Genomic DNA, 25,302 nt, shown 5'->3' on the forward strand with positions numbered 1-25,302 from the left:
TCAGACCCCCGCATCTCCACTCGCCCCCCTCCACCAGCCATCACCCCCACTTCCCCCGCTCACCTTTCAACACCGCCCTCACCTCCCGATCCCTCTTCAGCCCCTGTATCTCCCTCAGCCTCCACTCCCCCTTCACCCCCCTCCATCCCCCCCAGCCCCTCCTCCCCCAGGGCGGAGGCTGAGGCGGGGCCGCCCCCGTTCCCGTTCCATTCCCTCTCCCCGGGGGGAGGCCGGTGCTTGAGGGGCACCCGGAGCCCACTCGAGGCTGGCTCAGCTGTGCCCACGGACCGGACATGTACGCGGGTCGCAAGCGGAGGAAGCCGGTGCCGCGGGCGTGAGTGGGGGGGGGGGGGGTGCGGTGCGGTGCGGGACCGGGGGAGGGAGCGGTGGGGTCCGGACCCCGGTAACGCGGCTCTGTCCGGCAGGGTGCAGCCAGCGCCGGCCGAAGGCGGCAGCTCCAACCCCTCCAAGCGGCACCGGGAGCGGCTGAACCGGGAGCTGGAGCGGCTGGCGGGGCTCCTGCCCTTCCCCCGGGAGGTGGTGGCCGGGCTGGACAAGCTGTCGGTCCTGCGCCTCAGCGCCGGCTACCTCCGTGCCAAGACCTTCTTCAGTGGTGAGGCTGGAGCACCACCTTATTTTTGTTGTTTGTTTCCTCTAGAACTGTTGTCTCTTTTGTTTTGTTTTGTTTTGTTTTCTCCGGTGATGGCTTTAAATTGGAAGGGACGAGATTTAAATGAGGTATTAGGAACACATTCTACCCTGTGAGGCTGGTGAGACACTGGCCCAGGTTTCCCGGAGGAACTGTGGGTGCCCCATCCCTTGGAAGAGCTCAAGGCCGGATCAGATGGGGCTTGGAGGGACCTGGTCTAGTGGGAGGTGTCCCTGCCCATGGTAGGGGTTTGGAACTGTATGGTCTTTAAGGTCTCCTTCAACCCAAACCATTTTGTGATTCCTCCTTTCTAACACTGGGTTTTCTCGTTCTACAATCCCATGCTTCCAAGGCTTCAGGATGCATTATGCCTGGGCAAAAAGCAGAGGTTGCCCTCATTTGGAATTAGAGGGATCTGAGTAGATGATGTTGGTTTTGTTTCTGAGTTCTGCTGAAGAGTAAAATTTGAGGTTGAGGCTGGAGGGCTTCAGCCTGATCTTGAGCTGAGCCTTTGCCTGGCACAGCTGCAAGGGCAGAGGGCAGGTTGTGAAGCCCCATTGGAAAGTTTCATGGTGCAATGACTTTTTTTCCCTCTGTTGTAGTAGAGGGGTGAAATAGTCAGTGTATCAACAGTGAGTAATAATGACCTGTGATGTGGTTACAGTTTATCTGAGATTCGTTTTAAACAGGCTGTGTTAAAGGCATGTCTGCCTTGTGCTGTGCTTCAATTGCTGTAGTGACCAGAAGCCCAGAGGGGAGGGTATTTAGGCAGGCCTGGTGAAGCAGCAGTGGCTTGAGAATGCTGTGTGTGACTTCAGGAACACTGTAACTCCTGTTTTTTAACTCCAAATCAGTGAATGTATGGAATGCCCTTTTAAATTTTTTTTTTTTCATTTTTTTCCTTTTCCATTCTCTTTTAAACCCTGCCCTTCTGCTAGGATTGGCACGCAGATAAAATGCAAAATTAATGCCTTGGAAGAGGAGTTATTTGCCTTGCAGCATCAGGTCAATTTGTTTGTTTTGCCCATATGGGCTGTACTTTCTGCCCTGTTTTTGCCCTGGTAATGAGCTCTGCTGTGTCAGTCTTTGTAATGCTGAATGTGTTGCCTGAAATTTGCCATCTGTGATGATGCTCTGGAGCAGAGGACCAGCAGCATGGTGCTGGTGTTGCTGAAGCACATGAGTTCATGCGTGGGGTGGAAGGCAGTGATGCAGCATGAGCCTTGCTCTTCCCCTGAAACATTAAAGTCTGCCACTTAAAGAATTTATAAAACCAAGGAATGGTAGCAATGCCTTTAAATGGCAGTTTTGAAATGGCTCATCTTGTTGCAAAGTGCTTGCTTTGGGGCTTGTTGTCCTTTCCAGGGTGATTGTTCTGGGATGCTGAGCAAGCTTGGCTGTGGAACAAGGAGCACAGGATGTCTCTGGGATGGCTGGTGCCCCTGCCCTCCAACCCTCATACAATCAGAATTGTTTTGGTTGGAAAAGATCTTTTTAAGCTCATCAAGTCCACCCATTAACCCAGCATTGCCACGTCTACCACTAAACCATGTCCCCCCATGTCCCTATGATGGTCCCATGCTGCTGGGGCCAGGTATCCTGGGGTTTGCCATTCCTGCATCCCTAGCACCCTGAGTTACTTTGGATTTGCATTGTGAGAAGCTGGAAAATCCCCTTCTGAGATTCCTTCCACTTTTTCTTTTTTTTTCTGTTGTTCCATCTGGTTTGGTTTCCTGGTGCCTACCAGTGGGTATGTCAGCTATGGGATGGTGCCTGCATCTGCCTGGTTTAAGGCAGGTTACAGTAACTGAGACACGTTGAGGGAAGGAGGAAAGCCTCATCCTTCTAGATGCAAATAGTGATTGCAGATCTCCTTGAGTCTCTTCTGTAGCTTTAAAATAAAAATGAAAATTAAGAAGTCTTTAAAAGGAGCTCTATGCAAGCCTACTATAAAATCAGATTATTTTAAATAATTTTAGTCCCTTTCAGTGTGAATGCTTGAGTGATGTTGCTTTCTGACAAGGTGCTCTGGAGCTGAGATAAAGCTCAGCCTTGGGAGGCTGTTCAAAACACTCCTCTTCTTCCTGCTTCTTCCACTTTAATTTAGTTTAGGGTTGTGGGGCTTTTTGTCATCTGCATGTGAGTTCATTTTTTCCCTTGGTCTGTCAGGGACCAGGGTGAGGAGAAGCAGCTGGGGTTTGCCTACCTGTTCTTGTACTCTGACTCTCACTCAGAATCCTTGGATATGGGTCCTGAGGAGGCTGTTTTAGCTGCTGAATGCTGACAGGTCCTGAGTGAGGTCAGATTGGAAAATGCAAGTGGCTTGGGGTCTTTTTGTGTTTCTTGAGAGCATCCAGCCCATCCCAGGCATCAGAAACAAGCAGTCCAAACTTTCATGTTGATGAGGAGGAAGAAGGAGTTGGCCTCTCCTTTGCTTGAGTGTGTCTCTGCTTCGGTGTTCCTGGGCAAAAAGCCAAGGAAAAGCTTGGGCCTTCTGAGGAGAAACAGCTTGTCCTTCTAGAGCAGGTCTTGGGGAGTGAGAAGGATCATGGACATCAATTTACTTAGTAGGTTTAGGCCAACTGCTGTTTCTTCATCCCTGCCTTAAATAATTTGCTGTTTGTCTCCTCCCCCTGGAAAAGTAATTTTTTTTTTTAGTTTGGTTTCGTCATCCTGATTTAAGAGGAAATTTGTACAGGGAGAAGTGATTAAACCCCAGGTGCATTCTACATCTTGGTCAGTGGTAAAATCATTGGGAGCTTTTCTCACCCTGTTTTGGGTTCCTGATCATCATCTGGCCAGATGATAAAGTCTTCAAAATGCAGAGCAGGCTTTCCAGCTCATTAAACACACGTTGTAGTGGCCAAATTGCACAGGTTGGGCTGGACTGACAGAGCAGTGAGGTGGAAGCAAACCTGCTAACTGCTGGAGATGGCTGAAACACCAGGTGTGAGAAGCATCTGCATGGTCTTTTATCTCAGCAGTGGAGTTTTGAATGCTGGTTTGAGGAGATATAATCAGGAGGTCTTTTTGAAAGGTTTTGAAAGACATAAATTTTAGAAAGACATGTTTTTCCTTCATGTAGGAATTTTTTTATATTTTTTATGACCTAAACTGAAAGTGTCCTTGCTCCTTTTCTCCTTGTTTGGGAGCATGATTTTGGGCCTGCAGTTAGTGAGAGATAGCAGAGGATTTAAGGCCATTCATTGTTTTGCTCTTTATCTTTGAAGAGGATTAGAGACCATCAAACATTGTCATCTCTAAGCAAGGTTATTTATCTAAACAAACATCAGACTCAGAGTCACTCACCACCTACTGCATTGGGTGTCTCTACTGCTGTCAAGCCTCTGGTGCCAGATTGCTTCTTCCAAAGGGCAAGAGCATCTGTGTGTCTGTTTGCTTACTAATTCTATTCCCTTTTTTAGCCATCTGGCAAATCTTTCCAGTTTAACAAAGTTGGAAGTAGCGTAGTGCCAAGCATTTGCCCTGTGTGTTCAACATCTCTGGAGAAGGAGGATTCTTGGCCATGATAGCTTCTGGCCATGGTCTCCTGGAAGGGGGCTCTGCTTTTTGACTTGTACAGCAATGATGATTTAACACTCTTTAGAAAAGTTTTGGGCTGCAAGTTGGGTGGACAGGCATCCTGATGTCAGAGAGGAGGTTCTCTCTGATCTTGACCATCTGAAGGACACCATGGCCCTCAGGACATTAAGCAGCAAAGTGCATTGGGATTGCTGAGTGCCTGCCATAGGACAGCAGATTTTTCTGTGACCCTGTGCAGGTTCAACAGGGATGGTGGGGACTGCCACAGCTACTCGGGGCAACCTGTGCCAGTGTCTCCCCACCCTCATACTGAAGAATTTCTTCCTAATGTCTCAATCTCCCCTCTTCCAGCATAAGAACATTCCCCTTTGTCTTTGTTACTCCATGCCTTTGTACAAAGTCCCTCCTGAACTTTACTGTAGCCCCTTCAGGTTCTGGAAGGTTCTCTAAGGTCTGCCTGGAGCCTTCACTTCTCCAGGCTTAACAACCCCAACTCTCTCAACCTGGCTCCATAGCAGAGGTGCTCCAGCTCTCAGATCACTTCTCTGGACTGGTTCCAAAGAGCTCCATGTTCTTCTTAGGTTGAACACTTAAGAAGTGGAAGCCTGGCAGTTCCTTGTCCTCTTTGTCCTTGTTTAAACTTCTGCATTTGCTTCTCCCTTTGGCACCCAAACACAACAGAAAGTGACAAAAAGACTCCTTGCTTTTGAAAATGCTATTAGATCTTTTAACTGGACATCCATTATTCACCATGAGTGCTCATGGAAGGTGGTGGGTCCATACTGTTCAAGCAAGGGATGAATAATTCATTTATTTAATGAAATTTGTGTCAATGGGGAGCTCTGGTAGGGATTATGGAAGGGTAAGAAAAAACTGCAGTATCCACTATGAATAAGCAAATGGGGAAACTCAAGAAGTATTTGCTGGTTGCTAGAAAATGGGCTCTGTACAGCTCAGTTGTGAGAAATGAACTGATAGTTTGATAAGCTGGGGAGGAGACAGCTCTGCTGCCCAGTGTCAGCAAGTCTCTGCCTGCTTCTTGTGACATTCCATGATTCACTTTCCTTGTAACACATTTCAAACACTCAGAGCTGTTGGTTGCATCCATTAAGTCTTGTTTGTGGCAGTGGAATAACTTTTTGTTGGCTAGGAAGAGCCCTTTGCATACTCAACAAGAAATATCCCATAATAGGATAAACTCTAAGAGCATGTTCCTTTCCCTTGCATCTCAAAATAGCTGGAGACATGCAAGTTTGCTGTAAAACATGTGGATTAACCACAGAATAATACATGACAAGGTGGCAAACTGCATCCTGGCTTGTATCAGCAGGCCCAGGGCAGGGATCATCCCAATGAGTTGGCCACACCTCAAATCCTGGGGTCAGTTTTGGACCTCTCACAACAAAAAGGACATTGAGAGGCTGGAGCATGTCCAGAGAAGGGCAGTGGAGCTGGGCAAGGGTCTGCACCACAAGTCTTGTGAGGAGCAGTTGAGGGAATTTGGTGGCATTTAGCCTGAAGAAAAGGTGGCTGAAGGGGAGACCTCCTCACTCTCTACAACCCCTGAGGCTGGAGCAAGGGAGAGTTGGTTTCTTCTCCTAAGGAACATGTGATAGGACAAGAGGAAATGGCCTTAAGGTGTGCCAGGGAAGTTTTTTGTTGGATATGAGGAACAATTTCTTCCCCAAAAAGGTTGTCAGGCCCTGGCACAGGCTGCTCAGGGCAGTGGTGGAATCACTATCCCTGGAGGGATTGAAAAGCCATGTGGATGTGGTGCTAAGGGACATGGCTTAGTGGTGGCCTTGGCACTGCTGGGTTAATGGTTGGACTTGATCTGATAGGGCCAAACCATTCTATGATCCTGTACTCAGATTTGTCTTGCTGGCAGCATTGGAGAAGCCAGTGAGGAGATCACAGTGCTTGTCTGCCTTCACAACAGCAATTCTGATTTCCACTGGTTTGAGCACTGGTGTCAAGAAGGCATTTAAGACAAATTTCTCTCCCTTAACATCACAGTTTTCCTCTGTATTGCCTGCTCCTGCTGAGCCAGGGCTGTGTCACCTGTAGGCTTCCCACTGGCAGAATCACAAACTTGTGCTGGTTTCACTGAAGCTTTGCAGAACTCGTGTGTCATGCTGGAGGGAGAAAGTTGGGCCCTTCCTCAGCTTTTTGGGGGGGATATGCTTCCTCCTCTCATGGGTGGATGGAGCAGGCCCTGGAAGATGTCCCCAGGGAGAGTGGCAGGCAGGGGGCCCTTGGCTGCCAAGGGGGGAGGGAGATGGGTGATGTCTGATATAGGCAACCTGAGGTTGCTGCAGTAGGGAAGAGAGCTCGCCTGCTCCCATGTTGTATTATTTGTTTGTTTTTCAGGAAAATATCCTTCTTGCAGGGTGGAAAACATTTTTCTGTGTAAGCAACTTCTAGATTAAAAATGAAACAACCCCAGTTTATTCAAAAGAAACCTGAAGAGGTTGGGTTTTTTTACTAAGTTTTTAATATTCTGCTGCTTCATTGTGATAAGTGCAGGGAAACAATTTTGTGGGCCTATTTAATGTTAGGGTGAGCACAGGTCCCTCTGCCTGTGAGTGTCTCAGATCTGGAGGGGTGGATGGGAAAAGAAGCTTTGGAGATACTCCTGGGTGAGTGGCAGCTCTGCTTTTCAGGGAGCTGGCAAGAATGACAAAGAGAGGTGACTAAAAGGCAATTTCATTAATAAAAAAAACAACCAATCTCTTCTTCCCTTGGAGAGGAACTGATACGTGCTGGGGCATTGAACCCTATGGCAGGATGCCATCAGGGAGCACCGTTGCCAAAAGCCCTCTTCTGTCTCCTGGCCCAAGACCTGATCAGACTGATAACATGCAGGTGTCTGGTGTTTCCTTGCCTTGTTTAAGCAGTGCTGGCAGTTGTGGGGGACACGACCTCTTGCTGCTCTTGAAGAGCCATGGAGTGGTTCTGTTTCCTTCTCCTACATCAGTGCCTGGAGTGGGTTTGGGACAGAGTTACCTCATTTTCCTCCTTCACAGCAGCTGATGCAAAACCCTGTTCCTACTTGGAGGTTTTGCCATGTGGAAGGAAGGGGGCTGGGAGATATCCTCTTAAAAATGTTAATACCCACTTGTTGGTGCAGAAATTTCTCAGGTCCACAAAGCCCTGTCAGGTTCAGGAGTTCACGGGCAAACCTGGTGAGGTATCCCTTCAGCATCACATGAAACAGCTTCTCAGGCAGAGTGCCAAGGGAAGCACCATCCTGGAGGTGGAGGAAGGAAACCCACCCTCCCTTGGTGCCCCAGCCCTCCCACTCCTGGGGGGTGACAGCACAGAGCCAGGCAGCAGAGTTAAGGGGAACGACACTTGTGGGTGAGAACCACCACAGGGCAGAAAGCATCCTCCTGCTATGGGCAGGAATAAGTAGGCAGAGAGCTCCTTACTTCAAGATGGGGCCAAATGGAGAGAGATTATCTCCCTCTTGCTAAAAGCCTGTTTGTGACAAAGTAGCCTGTGGGTCCTGGCAAATGATACTATTTTCTTTCTTTGGAGAAAGAGCAGGAAAAATGTACAAGCCATTTCATAGGACCAACTCCTCTCTCCTCACCTCCCTCCTTCCATAGCTGCCAGTAGCAAAGGTGATGTCACCTCTCTCTCTCTTTTTTTTTTTTTTCTTCTGCTCCTCTGCAAATTCCTGTTCCCAGTTAGCATCATAGAACCCCAGACAGATTTGTGTGCTGAAAGGTATCCCTGGAGTCTTCTTTCCTCCAAGCTGAACAACCCCAGGTCTCTCAGCCTGTCTCCATAGCAGAGGTGCTCCAGCTCCCTGAACATATTTGTGTCCTTCTCTGGACTGGCTCCAGCAGCTCCATGTCCTTCTTGTGTTGAAGGCTCCAGAACTGGGCACAGCACTCCAGGTAGGGTTTCACAAGAGCAGAATAGAGGGAGAGAATCCTCTCCCTCAGCCTGCTGGCCATGCTGCTGGTGATGCAGCCCAGGATATAGTTGCACAGTGAGGGTTAACACTGCACTCCTGCCCAAAGTAAAGGTAAGTGGTGTGTTTAGAAGCCCATTTTTCCCCCACGCTGAGATCACCCTCTTCTTGCCTTACCCTTTTCCTGGAGGAGGATGCCATGGTGGGGAGGAGGATGCTGTGGCAGGGAGGAGAATGCAGCCGTGGCTCTGTGGTTTGTCTCCGCTCTGTCAGGCTGATGTGCTGTGACAGTTTTGCTGAATTGCTGACCTGAGGGGCTGCGTGGGGCTATTTATGGAGAGACAAAGCCAGGGGACACCAGGCAGGAGGCCAGCCCCAGATGTCTGCAGCCAAGAGCAGGTCATCTTTGGATTCCTCTGGGTGTCTTGGATAGAAAAGGTGCTCCTTGGTGATGGCCCCAGGCAAAACCCTGCAGGGATCCTGGGTCACAGGAGAGCAGCCCCTTGGCTCCAGTGGTCTGGTCCTGTTTGCAAGAGCAAGCTGGGCTTGGTGTCATTCACCTGTGTGGAAGACAGTAGGGCATCCTCTGCTTTTAACCTGTGTTTGCTTTGGCCCCACAGCTTAGGAGCAGCCCAGATGCTAGTAGCAAAGTTTATTTTCAGGCACTGGTTGTAATCTGGCTTTCCTTTTGCAGGGAAATACCAAACCATTAAGCTAGACCTCTAGTAGAGAGCAGCATCCTTCAACTGCTCTTCTGTCATCCAGGTTTATTTTTGACTTGCACCCCCAGCGCAGCAGTCTGGGAGCTGGCAGAGGAGAGCTGAAGGCCTTTAATAATTCAGAACTCCTCTATTTTTGCTCCCAGGGATCAGACAAGTGAGTTGCTGCCAGAAACCTGCTCCATCCCTATGGCAAAGCCCTGCCTGGGTGATGCAGCCCCTGTGTTTGCTCTGCCCATCTGTGCTCCAAGGGCTTGTTGGGCTCTGAGCCAGGCAGGGGACACTGGTCGGTCCCTGGAGAGCCCTGTGTGAGCTGAGCCCCAGGGGAATTTGCAGACCTCCCAGAAGCAGTGGTTTTGCTGCCACAGCAGCTTTTTTTTTTTTTTTCCTTTTAATTAAAAGTATGAGAATGAACCAGCCCCTCTGCTCAAGTTGCCTGGCAAACATGGGTACTGCTGGGTTCTGCTTCAGACCTCCTGGTCCAGAAAGGCTCTGAGATGCACCTGGAGCATCCACCTTTTGTAGTGGCTGGGAAGCTGCTCACCTATGAGTTTCAGCACTTGGAGCTTTGGCACATGAGTGCTGAGGTCCTTCAGGATCTGCTCCACTCAGATGGAGGAGCAGAGTTTCAGCAGCTGCTTGGCAAAGCCCAAGGCAAGGCAAGTGTTATGGAGCCTGGTTTTGCTTGCATGCTGATGGCTGGTGCCTTCTGACTTGCTGCTCTGTCTTGGCTCCTGCTGACAGCTTTATGGGGTGTTAAATTAATTCCAGGGTCAACTTGATGCTCCCATTACATCTGAGCATGGCACCTTCCTGGCACGGGATCTCAGTAAGGCGAAGTCAGAAGAGCTTTTTCTCTCTCTGAGCAGGAGCACAGGGGTGTTCCAGGCAGCACACAGTGGTTGTGCTGCAGGAGGCTCACACCTTTCCTCCCAGGCACTGCTTTACCAGTGGCCAAATGCCTTCCCTTATCCTTGTGGTGCTTGCAGGAAGCTTCCCAGCTTTGCTGCATTCTCCAGTCTCCTGGACAGGCCTGCCATGAACAGCCTTTTTGTCATCTTACTCTTTAAATATTATCTACCCTAAAATGTCCGCAGGAGTTGCTCCCCTGGGGAGCGTGGTACAATATTTGCAGACGTATCTTCCAGTTAAACTGAGTGATGGGTTTCCTTATCTGTATTTGTTGCACATCAGTGTCTTAATTTAGGTTGCCTGCAGTCCCAGGTGTCTTGTTGATATCCATGGGGGTGGTTTTCCCTCGTGTTTTTCTCCCACTGTGAGCTGTCACTTGCCTTAATTCGATTGAATAAATCTGCTATGTCTGGAGAAGACAAGGCTCCGGGGAGACCTTAGAGCATTTTTCAGTACCTGAGCGGGTTATAGGAAAGCTGGGAGGGACTTTTTACAAGGGCACAGAGAGATAGGATAAGAGACGATGGCTTTAAACTGGAAGAGTTAGGTTAGACACTAGGAAGAAATTGCTGTGCAGATGGTGAGACACTGGCCCAGGCTGCCCAGAGAAGCTGTGGCTGCCCCATCCCTGGAAGTGTTGAAGTCCAGGTTCTAGTGGGAGGTGTCCCTGCCCATTCAGTTACAGGGGGGCTGTAACTGAATTACCTTTAAGGTCCCTTCCAACCCAAACCATTCTGGGATTTTATGGTAACTGTAATGAGGCATCACTGACCAGACTGTCAGGGCTGTACTCTCCAAAATGGCACATTCCCTGTCCTGAAGAGAGTGGAGTTTGCCACAATACCTTTTGCATAGGGCTGCTGTTTGTTTGCTGTCCTTTTCAGAGCTGACCCATTCTGGTTCAGGGTGCAGAGAAATGCTGGGTGCAGTGACTCCCCTGGCAAGAGCAGGACTGTGGTTGTGCCTCAGGAGCCAACAGGGTGTGCGTGCTGTGCTACCCAAGGGCTGGCTTTTGCTCTTTGCAGTGAGTGGCATGAGGCATTGGGACAGAGGACTTCCACAGAGGCTATTGGTAAATGATGAGAGACATTTCCAGCTGGTGAACTCACTGACCGTGTCCTTTTATGCTACTGGTTGCAGGTTACTGCTGGTAAACACGCAAAGTTATTCTGATGTTGCCTGTCTGCTTTAGTGATCCCTGGCTTTAACTCCTCTCCACATGAGGCTGAAGGTAGTGGGAAGGGGAAAAAAAAAAAAAAAAAAAGGAAATACAAAGTTGAGGGTATTGGGCAGGTGAAAAATATCCTGTTAAAATCAGCTCTTTTGAGGGGTGAAGCAAAGGGCTGACAGTGCATTACAGCTTCTCTTGGCAGTGTCCTGCTCAGCTTTGCAGCCAGGTCTGTGTTTCAGATGTTCGTGTTGGTGGCTCGTGTGTGTTACTGCAACACTGATGTCTCTTTGCTTCATGCAGTTGCTCTACAGAATCCTGGTGCCAAAGAAGCAGAGAGTGATGGAGACTGCAGCAACAGACCAGCTCTGGGTTTGGCATCTGTGCCAGAGGGTGAGCTGCTCCTACAGGTTAGTGCTCCTCACTGTCCAACTGTTCATATCAGATGCCTTGAGAGGCATTTTCCTCTTATCCCCTTTCCAGCACCTTTGAATTTCATCTAAATATCAGGCTGTTCTGTAACTGAGTGCAGAATGATTTGGTGAAGTAGTGATTTCACGGGCTTCTGAGTGAGAAGAGGTTCAAGAGCTCTTCACATTGCAGGGTAGAAACTGCTGCTGCTTCTCTCCTTTCTTTTCTTTGTAGAGAAAATTCTCATCTGTAAGTTGTTTGGGTGTCAGAACCATGTCTGTTTTAGTAGAAAGCAGCACTTGCCTTCTGACCCACAGAGATTGAGCTCTTCTGCTTCTCTGTACTCATGTGTACATGGGCCACAGGTGTGACACAGGAGTCAAGATGTTTTGAGTGTGGCTCTCAACATGGGAACACCTTTGCTGACTCAGTGATGTTGTCCAAACATTGGTGAGAAGAGGGAGGACAATGTCATGGATGGAGGACAATGACATTTCAGGACATTCAGCAATGCAGAGCACCAAGGACAGAAGTGCTCATGGGCCATATGCTCAGCCATATACACACATACAGGGATCTATCCCAGGATCTTTATGAGAGGCCATGTGTGGTGCTGGAAGCAGCACTGCTGATGCTGTGGCATGGTAGGGCTGAGTTTGCTGCTTTTGTGGTTAATTCAGAGATGCCAGGAGCTGATATTCTGTCTATAAACTCCACATACTGACTAGGTCAGGCTCCAGCAGCACGAGGTCTTGCAAGGACTTTGGCAACCTGTGCCAGGGCCTGATAACCATTTCAAGGAATAAGATATTCCTACTACCAAATCTAAACCTCCCCAGCACAACTTGAGGCCAATTCCTCTCATCCTATTGTTTGTTCCTTGGGAGAAGAGACTGACCCCCTACCTCACTCCAGTAGAGAGTGAGAGGGTCTCCCCTCAGCCTCCTTTTCTCCAGGCTGAACACCCCCAGTTTCCTCAGCTGCTCCTCACAGGACCTGTGCTCCAGACCCTTCCCTAGCTCCGTTGCCCTTCTCTGGACATGCTCCAGCCCCTCAATGTCCTTGTTGTGAGGAGCCCAAAACTGGACATATCTTAAACTGGGGTTTAAGGATGAAAACCTTTAAATATGAAACCCCTTTAAAGGGGTCAGGGCCTCTGTTAGTCTGAGACCCAGGTGGACCAACTCTGCACATTGCTGGCTGCCCAGCTGGCTCTTCCTGCTGGTTGGTTCTGCAGGGGAAGGACAGAATGCTGCAAGACATTGCTGCTGCTGTGGCAGCTGTGACAGCTTGCTGCTGCTGTGGCAGAGCCATACCTCCAGAGTGGCTCAAAGGGTTAAAACACATTTGGCAGCACCAATTAACCTCTGCAGCAGATTCCCACACACTGAGATCGACCCTGGGAAATAGAGAGAGCATTTGTGCCCAGGAGAAAGGGAAGGAGAAGGGGGAGAAACACCCGACCTGGACGATGAAACAGGAATTGGCAGCAACAATAGCTGGTCTTGGCTGGGATTAGATGCTAGACCCTAATTAATCCTGATGTCTACGCATTAGGAAGTGGGGGAAGCAGGCATAGGCTGGCTACTGCAGCTTCCCTGCCTGCAGCCGGGGTTGTGGTATGGGACAACTTTTGGCTCTGGTCAGCCATAGGGATTCTGAAGTCCACACTACAAGAAACCTCTACCTTATAAAGGCAGGAGCATCCTTGCAGGGACCTGTTGCCCTTAGGGATGGCTGGGCAGAGCTGTCACCACTATGGAAGCTGTTCTTCAGCTTCTAGAGAGTTAAACTGGTGACTTCTTTGGGGTTTTGCTCTTAGGCAGGACCGTGGGCTTAGAGGTGTTTATTTGAAGTCAATCAGGAGCATTTCCAACCTGGCTAAACTAAGTCATGGAGCAAGGGCTACCACTCAGGGCCAAGGGGAGACTGCTGTAGGTCTGCTCCTCACCCTGGCAAAGCAGTGACATGGTCTTCAAAGGTTTGGGCTCTGTGCCACCAGAGTTTATCCCCCATATTTGGCAAAGGCTGGTGCAGTGCTTTGGGGTGCTCCCCTGCACCCTCAGGATGCCTGTGCTAGAAATATTGCATGAGCACCAGGTCCACCCAGAGATGGAAATCCAAGGCTCCTAGGACAGCTGCTGTGCTACCAAACTGGTAGGGAAGCTCTTCTGCACCTTCTGATTTTCATGAATCTCCATGTGTAAAGGACACTGTCACCCTGGCCCATTCTCCTGTGCCCTGTCCTGACAGCCCTGGGGCTGCTGGCTTAGAGAAAACACACAAACTACTTCCCAAATTTATTAAGTTGATGAGCTCACCTTGAGGAAGATGGGGGCTCCAGTCTGCTCAGCCCATTCCTGCCTGGGAGTGCAGCACTCTCTTGGATGTTGACCTTGCAGTCCTGGAGCACAAGGAGAGGATGGAAGGGCCATTGAGCTGTGAAATCCATAAGTTGTGTAGCATTAAAAGTGTATCAGAAATTTTGGATTGGTGGCTGCACGTGCTTTTTTCTGTGGGGAAAGCTTGATGCTCCAAGCCTGCAGAGGCAACAGAATGTGAGTCTTTATTTTGTGGAAACAGAGGATGGTGTTCAGCCTGTTCTAGGAGAGAGTGTGCACAAACCAGCAAGTGCTCCAGGACTGGGTGTTTGTGTAGCACAAGTCTGTGCAACAAGTGGAGAGAAAGCTCCAGAGGAAGAGGAGCATGGTCATGAGCACCCTGTGGCTGATGTGTGCATCTGGGCCACCAACTCCCATGCTTGGGCCTGAAAGGATGGTGCTGTGCAGGCTGGATGGCTGCTGTGCAGCAGGCTGGCACCAGGCATGAGTCTGGAAGGAACTGCTATGGGAGAACATGGCTTTTCAGAAGACAGACTCTTACACTTTAGCCTTTTACCATTTTCACTGGTGGTGGCACTGTGCAGCACTGGGTTGGCCATCCGGACCTCAGGGCAAGCGGTGGTGGGAGGAGGGAGTGAGCAGTGAAGATAACACCTCACCTCTGCCTTGTTCCTTTCCCATGTGGTCACACCATGGTCCTTCTCCATCCCTCTCCTCTGGTACCTGGAAAGAGCAGGAGGGATGTGAATGAGGCTGGGAGCTGTCTGGGTTTCTCCTGAGAGCTGCCAAAGCTTCAGGAGTGTTTCTATCCATGTGACCCAAACAACAGCAAGGGATACCCAGCCAGTGCTGGCAGCACACACTGATCTGCAGTGGGTTCGCTCTCCACTGAACATCCCCTGGCCCTTCCAGCCCCATCCTGTCCTGGGCCATGTGAAGCTGCCAAGACTCTCTCAGGCTGGGAGGCTGTGAACTACAAAAACAGAGTCACCAGGTAGAATCAAGGCCACAATAAAGTCTCCTTTTCTCCTCCAGACTGAATAACCCCAACTCTGTCAGCTTGTCTTCACAGGAGAGGTGCTTCAGATCATATCTGTGGCCTCATGGACCTGGTCCATGTCTTTCTTGGGCTGAGAACCCTAGAGCTGTATGCAATACTGAAGGTGGGCTCTCAAAAGAGTGGAATAAAGGAGGAGAATCACCTCCCTCAACCTGCTAGATGTGGGTCAACATTAAGTGCAGCTCTTATGAAACACTCTGTTGATTCAAGGTTGCCAGAAAGGTTTGTTTCCAGCAGAAGACCAGAATGGACCTGTTCCTGATGGTGTCCTTTCTTGTTCTGCAAACTGTTCTGATATTTTTATCTGCTCTTTGCAGATGATGAGTATAAATGTCCAAATCTGAGTCTGAATGATCACTCCCAGGATGGAAACAGGTTTTCAGTAGTTTGGATTAGGTTATGCTCAAACAGCTGTATGGATGTGACCTCAGAGAATCCCAGCAGAAGCTGCTGTCTGTTTTCTGGGTGATCACAGCCCTACTGCTGTTGATCCCCATTTTTTTCTGGCCAGCCTTCAGTTGGTAGAGCTCCCCTGAGTGAAGCAGAGCAGAAGATAATCTGAGAATGAGCTGCAGGCCTTGACCTCTGCTGGGCAGATCAGGCTCCTCAGGTCTGCAAAAAACTGTGTCTTAGTTGCATGTGCTCTAGCACCATGGCAAGGTGGGAGCACTGAGGCAATTGCAAGAATGGAGGTCTCTGGTGCTTCTCCCATCCTTCTGGAAGGGCATGAAACCAAGAAGGTGCTTGGGTGGATTTGGTGGGATCCAGGATAGTACCCAATGTCACAGCAGTGAGATGCTGTTGAGAAGGCTTCCTTACCTTCCAGGGCTTCCCATGTTTTGTTTCCTCTCCTTCAACTTCCTTTTCATGGGTTAGTGGCTCAGCTGCCTGCTACCTGGGACCAGGCAGGACTTTGGTGACCAGTGACTGAGCAGAATGAAACTTGCCAACCATCTAAAGAGGGTAACATGAGGTAGCATCTATCTGTTGATCTCTCTCCCCTAGGCGCTCAATGGCTTCTTGCTGGTGGTGACTTCAGAAGGATTGATATTCTACTCCTCGCATACAATTCAGGACTATCTGGGATTTCACCAGGTTGGTGGGAAAGCTCTTACTGTGATGGGTTTGCAGAGTGAAATTTTTTGGGGGGTGGAGAAGTTGGAGAGCTTCAAGTTTCCCATGAGAAGAAAGCTCTGCAGGGATCGCAGGATCTCAGAAGGGTTTGTGGAGCTTTTCCTTGGTCTTGTGAATAGTTGTGAAGAGGTGTCAAAGCAACTTTATCAGTCCACAGATGCTTTCCATCAGCTGTCTTTACAGTCTGTGAGGTTCGTGGTCCCATTGTGTAATGCCAAGGTAAGATACTAAGAGGGCTGGAGCACCTCTGCTATTGAGACAGCCTGAGAGTTGGGGTTGTTCAGCCTGGAGAAGAGAGGGCCCTGGGGAGACCTTAGAGCATCTTCCAGTACCTGAAGGGGCTACAGGAAAGCTGGGGAGGGACTTTGTGCAAGAGCATGGAGTGATGGGATGAGGGGGACTGTTTTTAAATGGGAAAAGTTGAAATTTATGTTAGACATTGGGAAGAAATTCTTTGCTGTGAGGGAGGTGAGACACTGGCCTTGGTTGCCCAGAGAAGCTGTGTCTGCCCCATTCCTGGCAGCATTTAAGGCCAGGTTGGATGGGGCTTGGAGCAACCTCCTCTAGTGGGAGGTATTCTTCCCCATTTAGGGGGGCTGGAACTGGATGATCTTTAAGGTCTCTTCCAACAGCCAGGCTGTGAGTCTATGACTACATGTCTGAGCTTCCCTGACCAGTTTGTTTGCCTTTGAGCACCCACTCCTCTGGGTGACTCCTGGTGAATCCCATAGGCTTCCAATGCTTTGTGGTTATCTGGGCACCCAGGTAACTTGGAAGGCAGTAGGTCAGATGTACAGGGAGGTGGCACTTGCCTACAGTCCTTCAGTGGTGGTTCAGTGTTGTTCCCACACAGCTGGCTTTCTTGAACATCTGGAGTAGATGAGGACCATCCACCTGGTCAGAGGGGATGGAGTGCCAGAGCAGATGCCTCTTTCTCTTTGGAACAGTGTAGAGATGGGGTCACCTTGCTGCTGTTTTGCTTCCAGCCCCATGTTTTATCTCACAAGTCAGCACTAGGATTTTGAAGGACACCGTATCTTGGGGATGAGTGCATCAGATGGGTGCTGTGTTACTGCTTCTGGTGGCTTCTTAGGATGGAGGAGGGGAAGGTCTGGCACAACATGAGCAAGCAGTTCTTTGAGCCAGATGTGCTGCCTGTTCCCACTAGCATCAGCTCTGGTGGAAGGTGTCAGACACCTCATTCATCCAGTGACCTTGTTGAGCAGTAGGGAAACTGGGTAGGATGTGGCCAACAGTGCAGCATTTGGGGATGTGACAAACTGTTCCCAGGTGGGACATGAGAACTGGGCCCATTGGGCAGGCCACAGAGCTCATGCATTGCTTTTTTCCTCTAGACAGATGTCATGCACCAGAGTGTCTTTGAGCTGATCCATGCAGAGGACCAACAGGAATTCAGACGCAATCTCCACTGGGCCCTCAACCCACCCCATGCTCCTGAGGATGAGCCTTCTCCAGAAGGTAAATGCAGGCTGGAAGCCAGGTTTCCTGGTTGGCACAAGGTGTGCAGCTCTCCATGGGTGAAGGGGAGCCCAGCTCTCTGCCAGCACCTGTGTGGGGCTTGTGTTCTTGTGGCTCAAGCCATGGGATCATCCCAACCACTGGAGCTTGCTGTGGCTTCCCATTGCTGTGCTCTGCAAACTGCTGCACTTTCCAGTGCTGGGGACCTCCAGCCCCTCCAAGGGACCTCCAGCACCTGTGGTGGGCCTCCAGTCCTTGCTGAGGACCTTGCTAGCTCCTCTTTCAGTCCCTCTCTCCCACAGGAGGGAAGAGTCGTGGCTCTTCTGCTGTCACCTACAAGCCAGACCAGCTGCCCCCTGAAAAGTCCTCCTTTCTGGAAAGGAGCTTCGTGTGCCGGTTTCGTTGCCTCCTGGATAATTCATCTGGCTTCCTAGTGAGTACAGCCCCACATTGTGACCTTCACAACAGGATATAGGATGCAGGTTCATCCCAAGGGGCCCGTTCCACTACTGGAGCATAAAAATTGGCCTGGAAAGACCCGGGGCTCCTTTCTGCCATGTGCAGCACTGGTGTGTCTCAACCTGGATATATTTCTGCTGGTTTTCATAGGTTTGCTCTGTACCTACAATCTCTGCTCTCAGAGATGCTGAATCTTGAACAAAAATGCTTTTCCTACATACATTTTGTCAGATTTTGGGGTTAAAGGCATGTCTTAAGATTAAATAGTGGTGTTCATTCCTCTTCTTCTTTGCTGCAAGTTAGTGAGATTCTTACCTTTGTACCCACAGTGTAATGTCACTCTTTCTTCCTCTATAAGTTCCTCTGCTCAGAGAGCAGCTTCAGGGAGAGAAAGCAGTGGGCTGCTGCTGCAGGGAGCTCAGTGTAGTGTCCCTGTAATCCTCTGTCTTATTTTAGTGGGGAACACTGGAGTTGCAGGGATGGTTCTCATCAAATCTGCAGCAAGATGGCTTACATTCTCTGCAGCTCTCCTCCCTCCCTTCTCTCTCTGTTCAATTTTCCGCATGACACAGATTTCCTTCTCTTCTCAGGCGTTAAACCTTCAAGGCAGGCTGAAATTCCTTCACAGACAGAACAAGAGGCCTGAAGATGGGTCTCCACTGACACCCCAGCTCGCTCTCTTTGCTATCTCCACCCCCTTGCAGCCTCCATCCATCCTGCAGATCCGAACCAAGAACATGATCTTCAGGACAAAGCACAAATTGGACTTCACCCCCTTGGCATGTGATGCCAAGTAAGCAGCAGAGCTGAACTGAGGAATGATGCTTCAGGTTTCCAGCATGCATGCTGGTCCATACCCTCCCCTGCCTGGGTGATGTCCCACCCTGTCTCTTTCTCTGAACTGGGCACCTTCTTGCTCTCCCACAGGGGGAAGATCGTTTTGGGCTACACCGAGGCGGAGCTGCGGATGTGTGGCACCGGTTACCAGTTTGTCCACGCTGCTGACATGCTGTACTGTGCTGAGAACCATGTCAGGAGTGAGAGTCTCTTCCTTGGTCCCTTGTGTCCACCTCTGGGGCTGGTGGGTGGGATGGTCCCACTTGTATCCACCTCTGAGGCTAATGAGTTGGCTGGGCTACGGGCAGCCCTTCTGGCTGGCTGCTCTTTCCTCATAGGAAGCTTTGTTTTGGGCCTTTCTGTGTTGCTCTGGTCACTATGATGGATCTGGGGAGATGTGTAGTGAAGGGTCTTTAGCTGGGGTGGTGTCCCCTGCCCATGCCAGCCGTGCCATTGATATGACCCCACCTGCTTACCGTGGCTGGAAATGGCGGTGTGGCTGGAGGCAGCCCTGACTCTGGTGACAAATTGGCAGCCTCAACACTGTGCTTCCTCCTGGCAGTGATGAGGACGGGTGAGAGTGGTCTGACAGTCTTTCGCCTGCTGACGAAGCAGAACCGCTGGAGGTGGGTGCAGGCCAACGCGCGGCTCGTCTACAGGAGCGGCAAACCTGAGTACATCGTGGTCACGCAGAGACCCCTTGTGTAAGTGCCATTTGGGCCAGCCCAGGCTGGGACTGGGAACAAGCTGGTTTTTAACATCAGTGTAGGCAGTGGGATTCCCTGAGCAGGGCAGGGTGTTCAGTCTCTTATTGCTTTTTGTGCCTTGTAAAAGCTTAACCTAGGAAGATTGTTGGCTGCTCTCCTACACATGGGTGCAGGAGCAACAGTGACCTCAGATGTGGCTCCTGTGTGGCAACATCCCTGTCCTAAGGGGTGGCTGCATCTTAGATGAGCAGGGCAAAGGTGTGACTTCTGTCTGGCAGAGTTCTGTTGCCCTTTGCATTTTAAGTGTCCTCTTGGTATTGCTACAGTGTGTTTTTAGGTGCGTATGCATATAAAAACCTTTAGGTGTGTGTGTATTTGTGCATAAATGTGTCTGCATGTGGTCCTGCTTGGTATGTGCATGCTGGTTGTAGCAAAAGGGCTTTGGCTTGCAGAAGTCACAATTATCCATTGCAGAAGCATTTTGCAGAACTTGTTTATATATATAACAAGCTCCATGCTGCTCTTCCTCTCCTACAGAGATGAAGAAGGAGGAGAGCACCTCCAGAAACGGTCCATGCATCTTCCCTTTACCTTTGCTACAGGAGAGGCACTCTTATACCAAAGTGCTTACCCTCTCCCAAGCTTCCCTGACCCTTCTCAGAGCAAAGGGAAAACCAACAGGGCCAGGAAGGCCTCCCACAGGCATGGAGGATGCTCCCAGAAAGATGGCATTGACCCCAGTTCTCTGCTGGGTGCCATGATGCAACAGGACACAGCAGCGTATGTCTCCCATCCAGCTCCCACACCTAACAGCTCCTTCAGCAGCAGTTTTGTGGACCACGTGGAGGATGTGTCCTTGCTGGATGCAGGAAGGGATGCTCAGAGTATGGACACTGTTCCAGCTTCTTCAAAGAGAGACAGCCTCAAAGACAAACTTGTGGGTTTGCAGCAGGACAGCTCTGTCTTGGCCACTCTGGACTCACTCTCAATTAAAAGTGACATGAGCTGTTCTAACAACAAGCTCTTCAGTGAGCTGGAGGGATTGGGGCTGAATGCTGAGGGCCTGGACCTCCTGCTGCTGGATGAGAAAATGGTGATGGTCAATACAGACCCTGAGCACACACCAACCCTGAGCGACGGCCTCACCAGCAATAAGGTTCTCTCCCACATCCACACCACTCTGGTGAACAACTACAACGGAGGACAACAGGTCTGTCCTCTGCCAGGCACGTCCCCAAGCCCACACGGAGGGACTGCAACATACCAGGGCCATGTGGAGGACCTGCCCCAGCCTGGGGTACAGCCCAGCACTGCCCCAAGCCAAACCCCTGCTCCGTGCTGGGAGCAGCTGCTGCCAGGGCAGGCTGAGGAGGAAGAAGCAGCTGATGGCTTGCAGTGGAGGTCGCCTGGGGGAGAAGCTCTGCTCTGCTTCCTCCAGAAGGCACAAGGCACCTCATGGGACAGGGTACCCACTTCACCTCTGGGAAGCCACCAGGAGATGCTTGGGGCTCAGCAGCTGGAGAGTGACCTTATGATGATGCATCCCAGCCAAGAAGATCCTCTCCAGTCGTTCTCCCTGCCCAGCCCATGGCAGGGCTGTGTGGGACCACCCAGCCAGCTGAAACACTGTCACTTGCCAAACAATGGGTTGTGCATCCACAGCCCTGGCTCTGATCCACAGCTCCTGCCTGGCAGCAGCCCCGGCCCCTGGCAGGGCTGTGTCTCCCAGCTCCTAGGCTCCCCATCTCAGCCTGGTTCTTCTGGCAGCAGCCAAGACTTCATCTCCCAGCACCAGGGCTGTTTGGACACAAGGCCTGGGGAACCCATGGCACACTTCAGCCTGAATGGATTATGCAGCATGGAAACTGCCAGCAGTGAGAGGTCCAAGGAAGAGATGTCTCCATACTCCAGTTTTTTCCCCCGTTCCTCATACCAGCTTATTCCCAAGAAGCATCCCAGCCCTGTTCTCTCCATGGCCCAGCACCCTTTCCCAAGCTCATCTGCAGAGTGCTTTGGGAGCATCAGCAGCCTGTTGGACACTCCAGTGAGCTCCTATGGGACATATGTGCTGAGCCAGGAGAGCAGGCACAGGGTAAAGGTCTTTGTCCATTCTCATGCTCAGATTTTCTTGGTGCTGGGATTTTCCTGGGGGTCTCGGCATGGGAAGACATGTGCTGCTTAGTTGGTGGATAAGACTCACCTTGCTCTAGCTGGTGGGTGGCCAGAAAAGAAGATTTTAGGGGCTCCTCTTTGCACCAAGAGCAACGAGCCAGTGTGGGGGTTTCTCTTTAAAAGATGGATGTCTCTAGGTCTGATTTCCAGGTAGCGTGTTTGATAGACATGTCTGTACAGGGAGTAATTCTAGCCTGGTGAAGGGTGTGGAGCTCAAGGCTTGTGAAGAGAAGCTGAGGGAACTTGGAGGTGTTCAGCCTGGAGAAAAGGAGGCTGAGTGGAGCCTTTCACTTTCTACCTTCTCACTTTCTGCAACTCCCTGGCAGGAGGCTGGAGCAAGGGGGGGTCAGTCTCTTATCCCAAGGAATGAGTAACAGGGCATGAAGAAATGGCCTCATGTTGTTCCAGGGTAGATTTAGATTGGATATTAGGAACAATTTCTTTCCCAAAAGGGTTATCAGGCCATGGCACAGGTTGCTCAGGAGTCACCAACCCTGGAGGGATTGAAAAGCTGTGTAGATGTGATGCTGAGGGACGTGGTTTAGTGGTGGCCTTGGCAGTGCTGGATCAGCAATTGGACTTGATCTTAGAAGTCTTTTCCAGCCAAAACAATTTGATGATTCTATGCACTAGTAAGTTTTCATGGGTGGTAAAAAGCACCTGTGAGATGAAGATCTTCTGTACCATAAGGAACTGTCCTCTGGGCTGCTCACAATCCTTAGCAAAAGCCCATCCAGCTGCTGCAAGCCCTCAGCATCACAGTGCAAGATCTGCAGCACTGGATATCAGCATCACAGTGTCCTCGGGGGCTGTCCTCACAAGTGACTCCCTTGGCTTCAGGGCTAACAGCCCAAACTGGGGCTGTGTGGGGAGGGTATAGGAAGCGAAAGCTGCCTGACCCTTTCCCCTCTCTCTTATGCAGTTGCCTTTCTGGGCTGGGGCTCATAGTGTGGAAAGCTGGCCTAGATCCTGGAGAAACCCATCTCTGCAGTGATGCTTCCCTATCCTGGGGCACCACCAGGGAGTAGTGCCTAAGTCTGTTCTAACTCCCTGCTTGCCCTGCCCTGGGAATTACTGTCCCCAGGGTAGCTTCTTGCTTGATGCCAGACATCTTCTGCTACCAGAATGGTGCCTTGCTGTCTCACAGGGGTTTCTGTGTTAACCACTGGGAGCCTCAGATCCTGTCAAAGCACCTTTTGCATCTTCCTGAAGGCCATACATACTCTGCACCTCAGGTCCTCCCAGTCTCTGCCTCCTCCACTCCACACACTGGACACCTTCTAGCTCTGTTGAAAAGCTTTCCTCTGGTCCTACTTAGAGGTTTGGGAGCTTGTAGAGCCACTGAAGAACAGCCCCAACACATCTCTAGAGCTGGGTGGCCATGTCATGTGGCTTCCATGGTTTTGCTTTGCCAGGAGGAGTGCAGGAAAGGTGCAAGACCCAAGTGCTTGTTTCAGATGCAGTCCAGTTACATTTTTGGATGGGTTTCCTGAGTGAGGACCACCTGGCCATGCTATCCCAAGGTCAGGAAGTAAAAGTTAGTGCCTTCTGAGGAGGTTGGGTGCTCTTAGCCTCTGGGTGTGTTCAGCCTCTTGTCACTGAAGGGACAGTCAGCATTTATGAGACAGGAGCTTGGGGAAGGGGTGGGAACATGTATGGGGTCACTGCTAAGCCCCTGGACCACCAGGGTTGGAAGGGTGGGAACCAGCCCCATCAGTACTGGTAACAAGCTGCAAAATGCCTTAACCCCCTGTTTTTTCTCTCTTCTCCTAGCCTGGAAGTGGCTGTGTTCTGCCCAACGTTCCCATGAGACCCCCTGGAGACCTCCCAGTGCTGGGGGGGAGCCCAGTTCCCCCTCACCATCTGCATCCTCAGACAGAAGCAGTGCCAGGTCACCCTCATGCCTCCAGCAGTGACTTCTGCCTCTAGGAGCCAAAGTCTGGAGCAGACTGTTCCCTGGGGAAGGAGCTGCCTTCATGATGCAGAAAACAAACCTTTCCCTTTCCATGTGTCCTGCCATTGCTCTTGATGCTGGTTGCTTTGGCTCAGTGGTTTTTTGTTTGTTTATTTGTTTTTTAATATAATTTTACCAACTTCCCACCATCCTGCCCCATCTGAGACTCCATGTGCTGGTCCTGGGGATGTGTTCCAGGCTTGGGGAGGGGAGTGGGGCTGGAGGGCATGACAGAGAGCTGGGCCAGGAGGTGGATCAAACAATGCAAGCAGCCTCATCTTTTCCTTGTGGTGTCCCAAAGTTGTGTCTTGGCCAGTTGGAGGATCTCAGATCGCATTTTCCTTTGCTGTGTCTCATCCTAACTACCCGACCTCCTTGCTCTTGTTTCTCCAGCAGGCTGAATGTCTGCTCATCCTGCCTCCATACCTCACTGAGAGTCAGCTGGGAAATGTTAAAGCCTTTTATGGTTGCTGCTGCCTTTTAAATGTCATATGGAGACTGTTGCTTTTGAAACAAAAACAAACACACAAAAAGGATTGGCATCTAGGCTGCTGTGTTGAAGATGTGATGGATTTGTGGCCAATCTTGTCCTTGCCAAGAAGCCAAGGAGAAACTTCTCCATTGCACCCATTTTTTGCAGTTCTGCATATATTAGTTGAGTGCATTATTTAGGGTGTTTTGCTTGGCTGTTGGAAACCCCTGGCTGTTGTTTGGCTCCTGTGGTTTGGTAATCCTCATGGTGCCTGTGGGTAGGCATCTGTCACCCCCCAGGACTGGCAGGTGGCTGGCATCCTCCAGCTTCACCAGAACAAAGAGACAGGAAAGGTTTTCCCCTCTGGTAGTAAATTTCCTTCCACCCCAGCCAGGGTCCTGTGTCTGTGGCCACATTGTGTGGCTCTTGTCTGGTTTATAAAGAACATGAACCCTGACTTGTGTTCTCTAGTTGCACTGCTCCTTCCCCACCACCAGGTTGCCCTGTGCCCTGAGTGTTCCCACTTTTAAATCCATCCCCTGGGCTTTTCTGTGCTGTGTGTGAGGTGCCCAGGCTGGCTGATCAGCAGCTTTTTTCCTGGGGGATGAGGTCTGAAGCATCTGGACAGGCAGCAGGGATTGTTCTCAGACAAGCAGAAGCAGGCTGGCATATCAGATAGGCAGTGGAGCTGCCTAACCTGAGGAGATTATTGCAGACCTACTGTACAAGAAAAATGTTTTCAGTAAGATAAGCAATTAAAATAATAAATAATTGTAAGTACTGGTGGAATGATATTTTCCCACAGAACATAAATACAGCCTGTATGTATGTGTATATAATATGAACTGACAGATTTATTTATATGCCACTCCAGTGGAGGAAAAAAAACCTTTCACCTTCCCAAAGTAGCGTCCCATGGGAAGGGACAAAAAGGCTGCTCAAAAGATCAGAAGTGCAGTGACCTGAGCAAACCTTCTCCCTCCTCCTGTGTGTCGTTTCATGTCAGCTTTCTTGTTGTTTGGTTTCATGTCAGCATGTTTCCCCCCTCCAGGGGAAGGCAGAGCCCCTCAAGGGCCCCTATATAGGAGCTTTTCCAGCTTGTACCTGCTTTTCCTTGGTCCTGTGAGTACACTCCAGTCACACAGTGGAGAGCCCAGCCTCAGGGACCTTTGTCCACTCCCTTTGGTGATAGGGGGGCTTTGTGGGCTGGAGAAGGGGACAACTGAGCTTCCATGTGATTTGGGGTGCAGTTTGGCTCAGGCACTTGGCTCTGTCTCCTGCTAGCCCTGCCAGTAAGAAGCCTTCTGCTCAGGGAGAGCTGAGCTGTTGTGGGGTTGTGTTCAACCCGCAGAGAAGAAAATT

At 50.4% G+C, this 25,302-nt stretch overlaps 1 protein-coding gene across 1 annotated transcript; it reads left to right on the forward strand.

Annotated features, from left to right (window-relative positions):
• Window positions 1–253: 253 nt before the first annotated feature.
• LOC103538531 (aryl hydrocarbon receptor) lies at window positions 254–23,836 on the forward strand. Its single transcript, XM_030454033.1, has 11 exons — window positions 254–334; window positions 426–613; window positions 11,217–11,323; window positions 15,732–15,821; window positions 17,216–17,339; window positions 17,642–17,772; window positions 18,389–18,591; window positions 18,726–18,835; window positions 19,198–19,339; window positions 19,880–21,434; window positions 23,288–23,836. The coding sequence occupies exons 1-11, from the start codon at window positions 294–296 to the stop codon at window positions 23,441–23,443; spliced, it is 2,847 nt and encodes a 948-aa protein (XP_030309893.1). The 5' UTR covers window positions 254–293; the 3' UTR covers window positions 23,444–23,836.
• Window positions 23,837–25,302: the final 1,466 nt, after the last annotated feature.

This window comes from Calypte anna, chromosome 7, assembly GCF_003957555.1.
Source record: "Calypte anna isolate BGI_N300 chromosome 7, bCalAnn1_v1.p, whole genome shotgun sequence".
Lineage (NCBI taxonomy): Eukaryota > Metazoa > Chordata > Aves > Apodiformes > Trochilidae > Calypte > Calypte anna.

Excerpts from the sequence above, each read along its gene's own strand:
- LOC103538531 (XM_030454033.1), top strand. The coding sequence starts at position 294 with ATGTACGCGGGTCGCAAGCGGAGGAAGCCGGTGCCGCGGGC. Across the intron at positions 17,773-18,388 it reads ATAATTCATCTGGCTTCCTA|GCGTTAAACCTTCAAGGCAG; the intron begins GTGAGTACAGCC and ends TTCTCTTCTCAG. Across the intron at positions 18,836-19,197 it reads TGCTGAGAACCATGTCAGGA|TGATGAGGACGGGTGAGAGT; the intron begins GTGAGAGTCTCT and ends TCCTCCTGGCAG.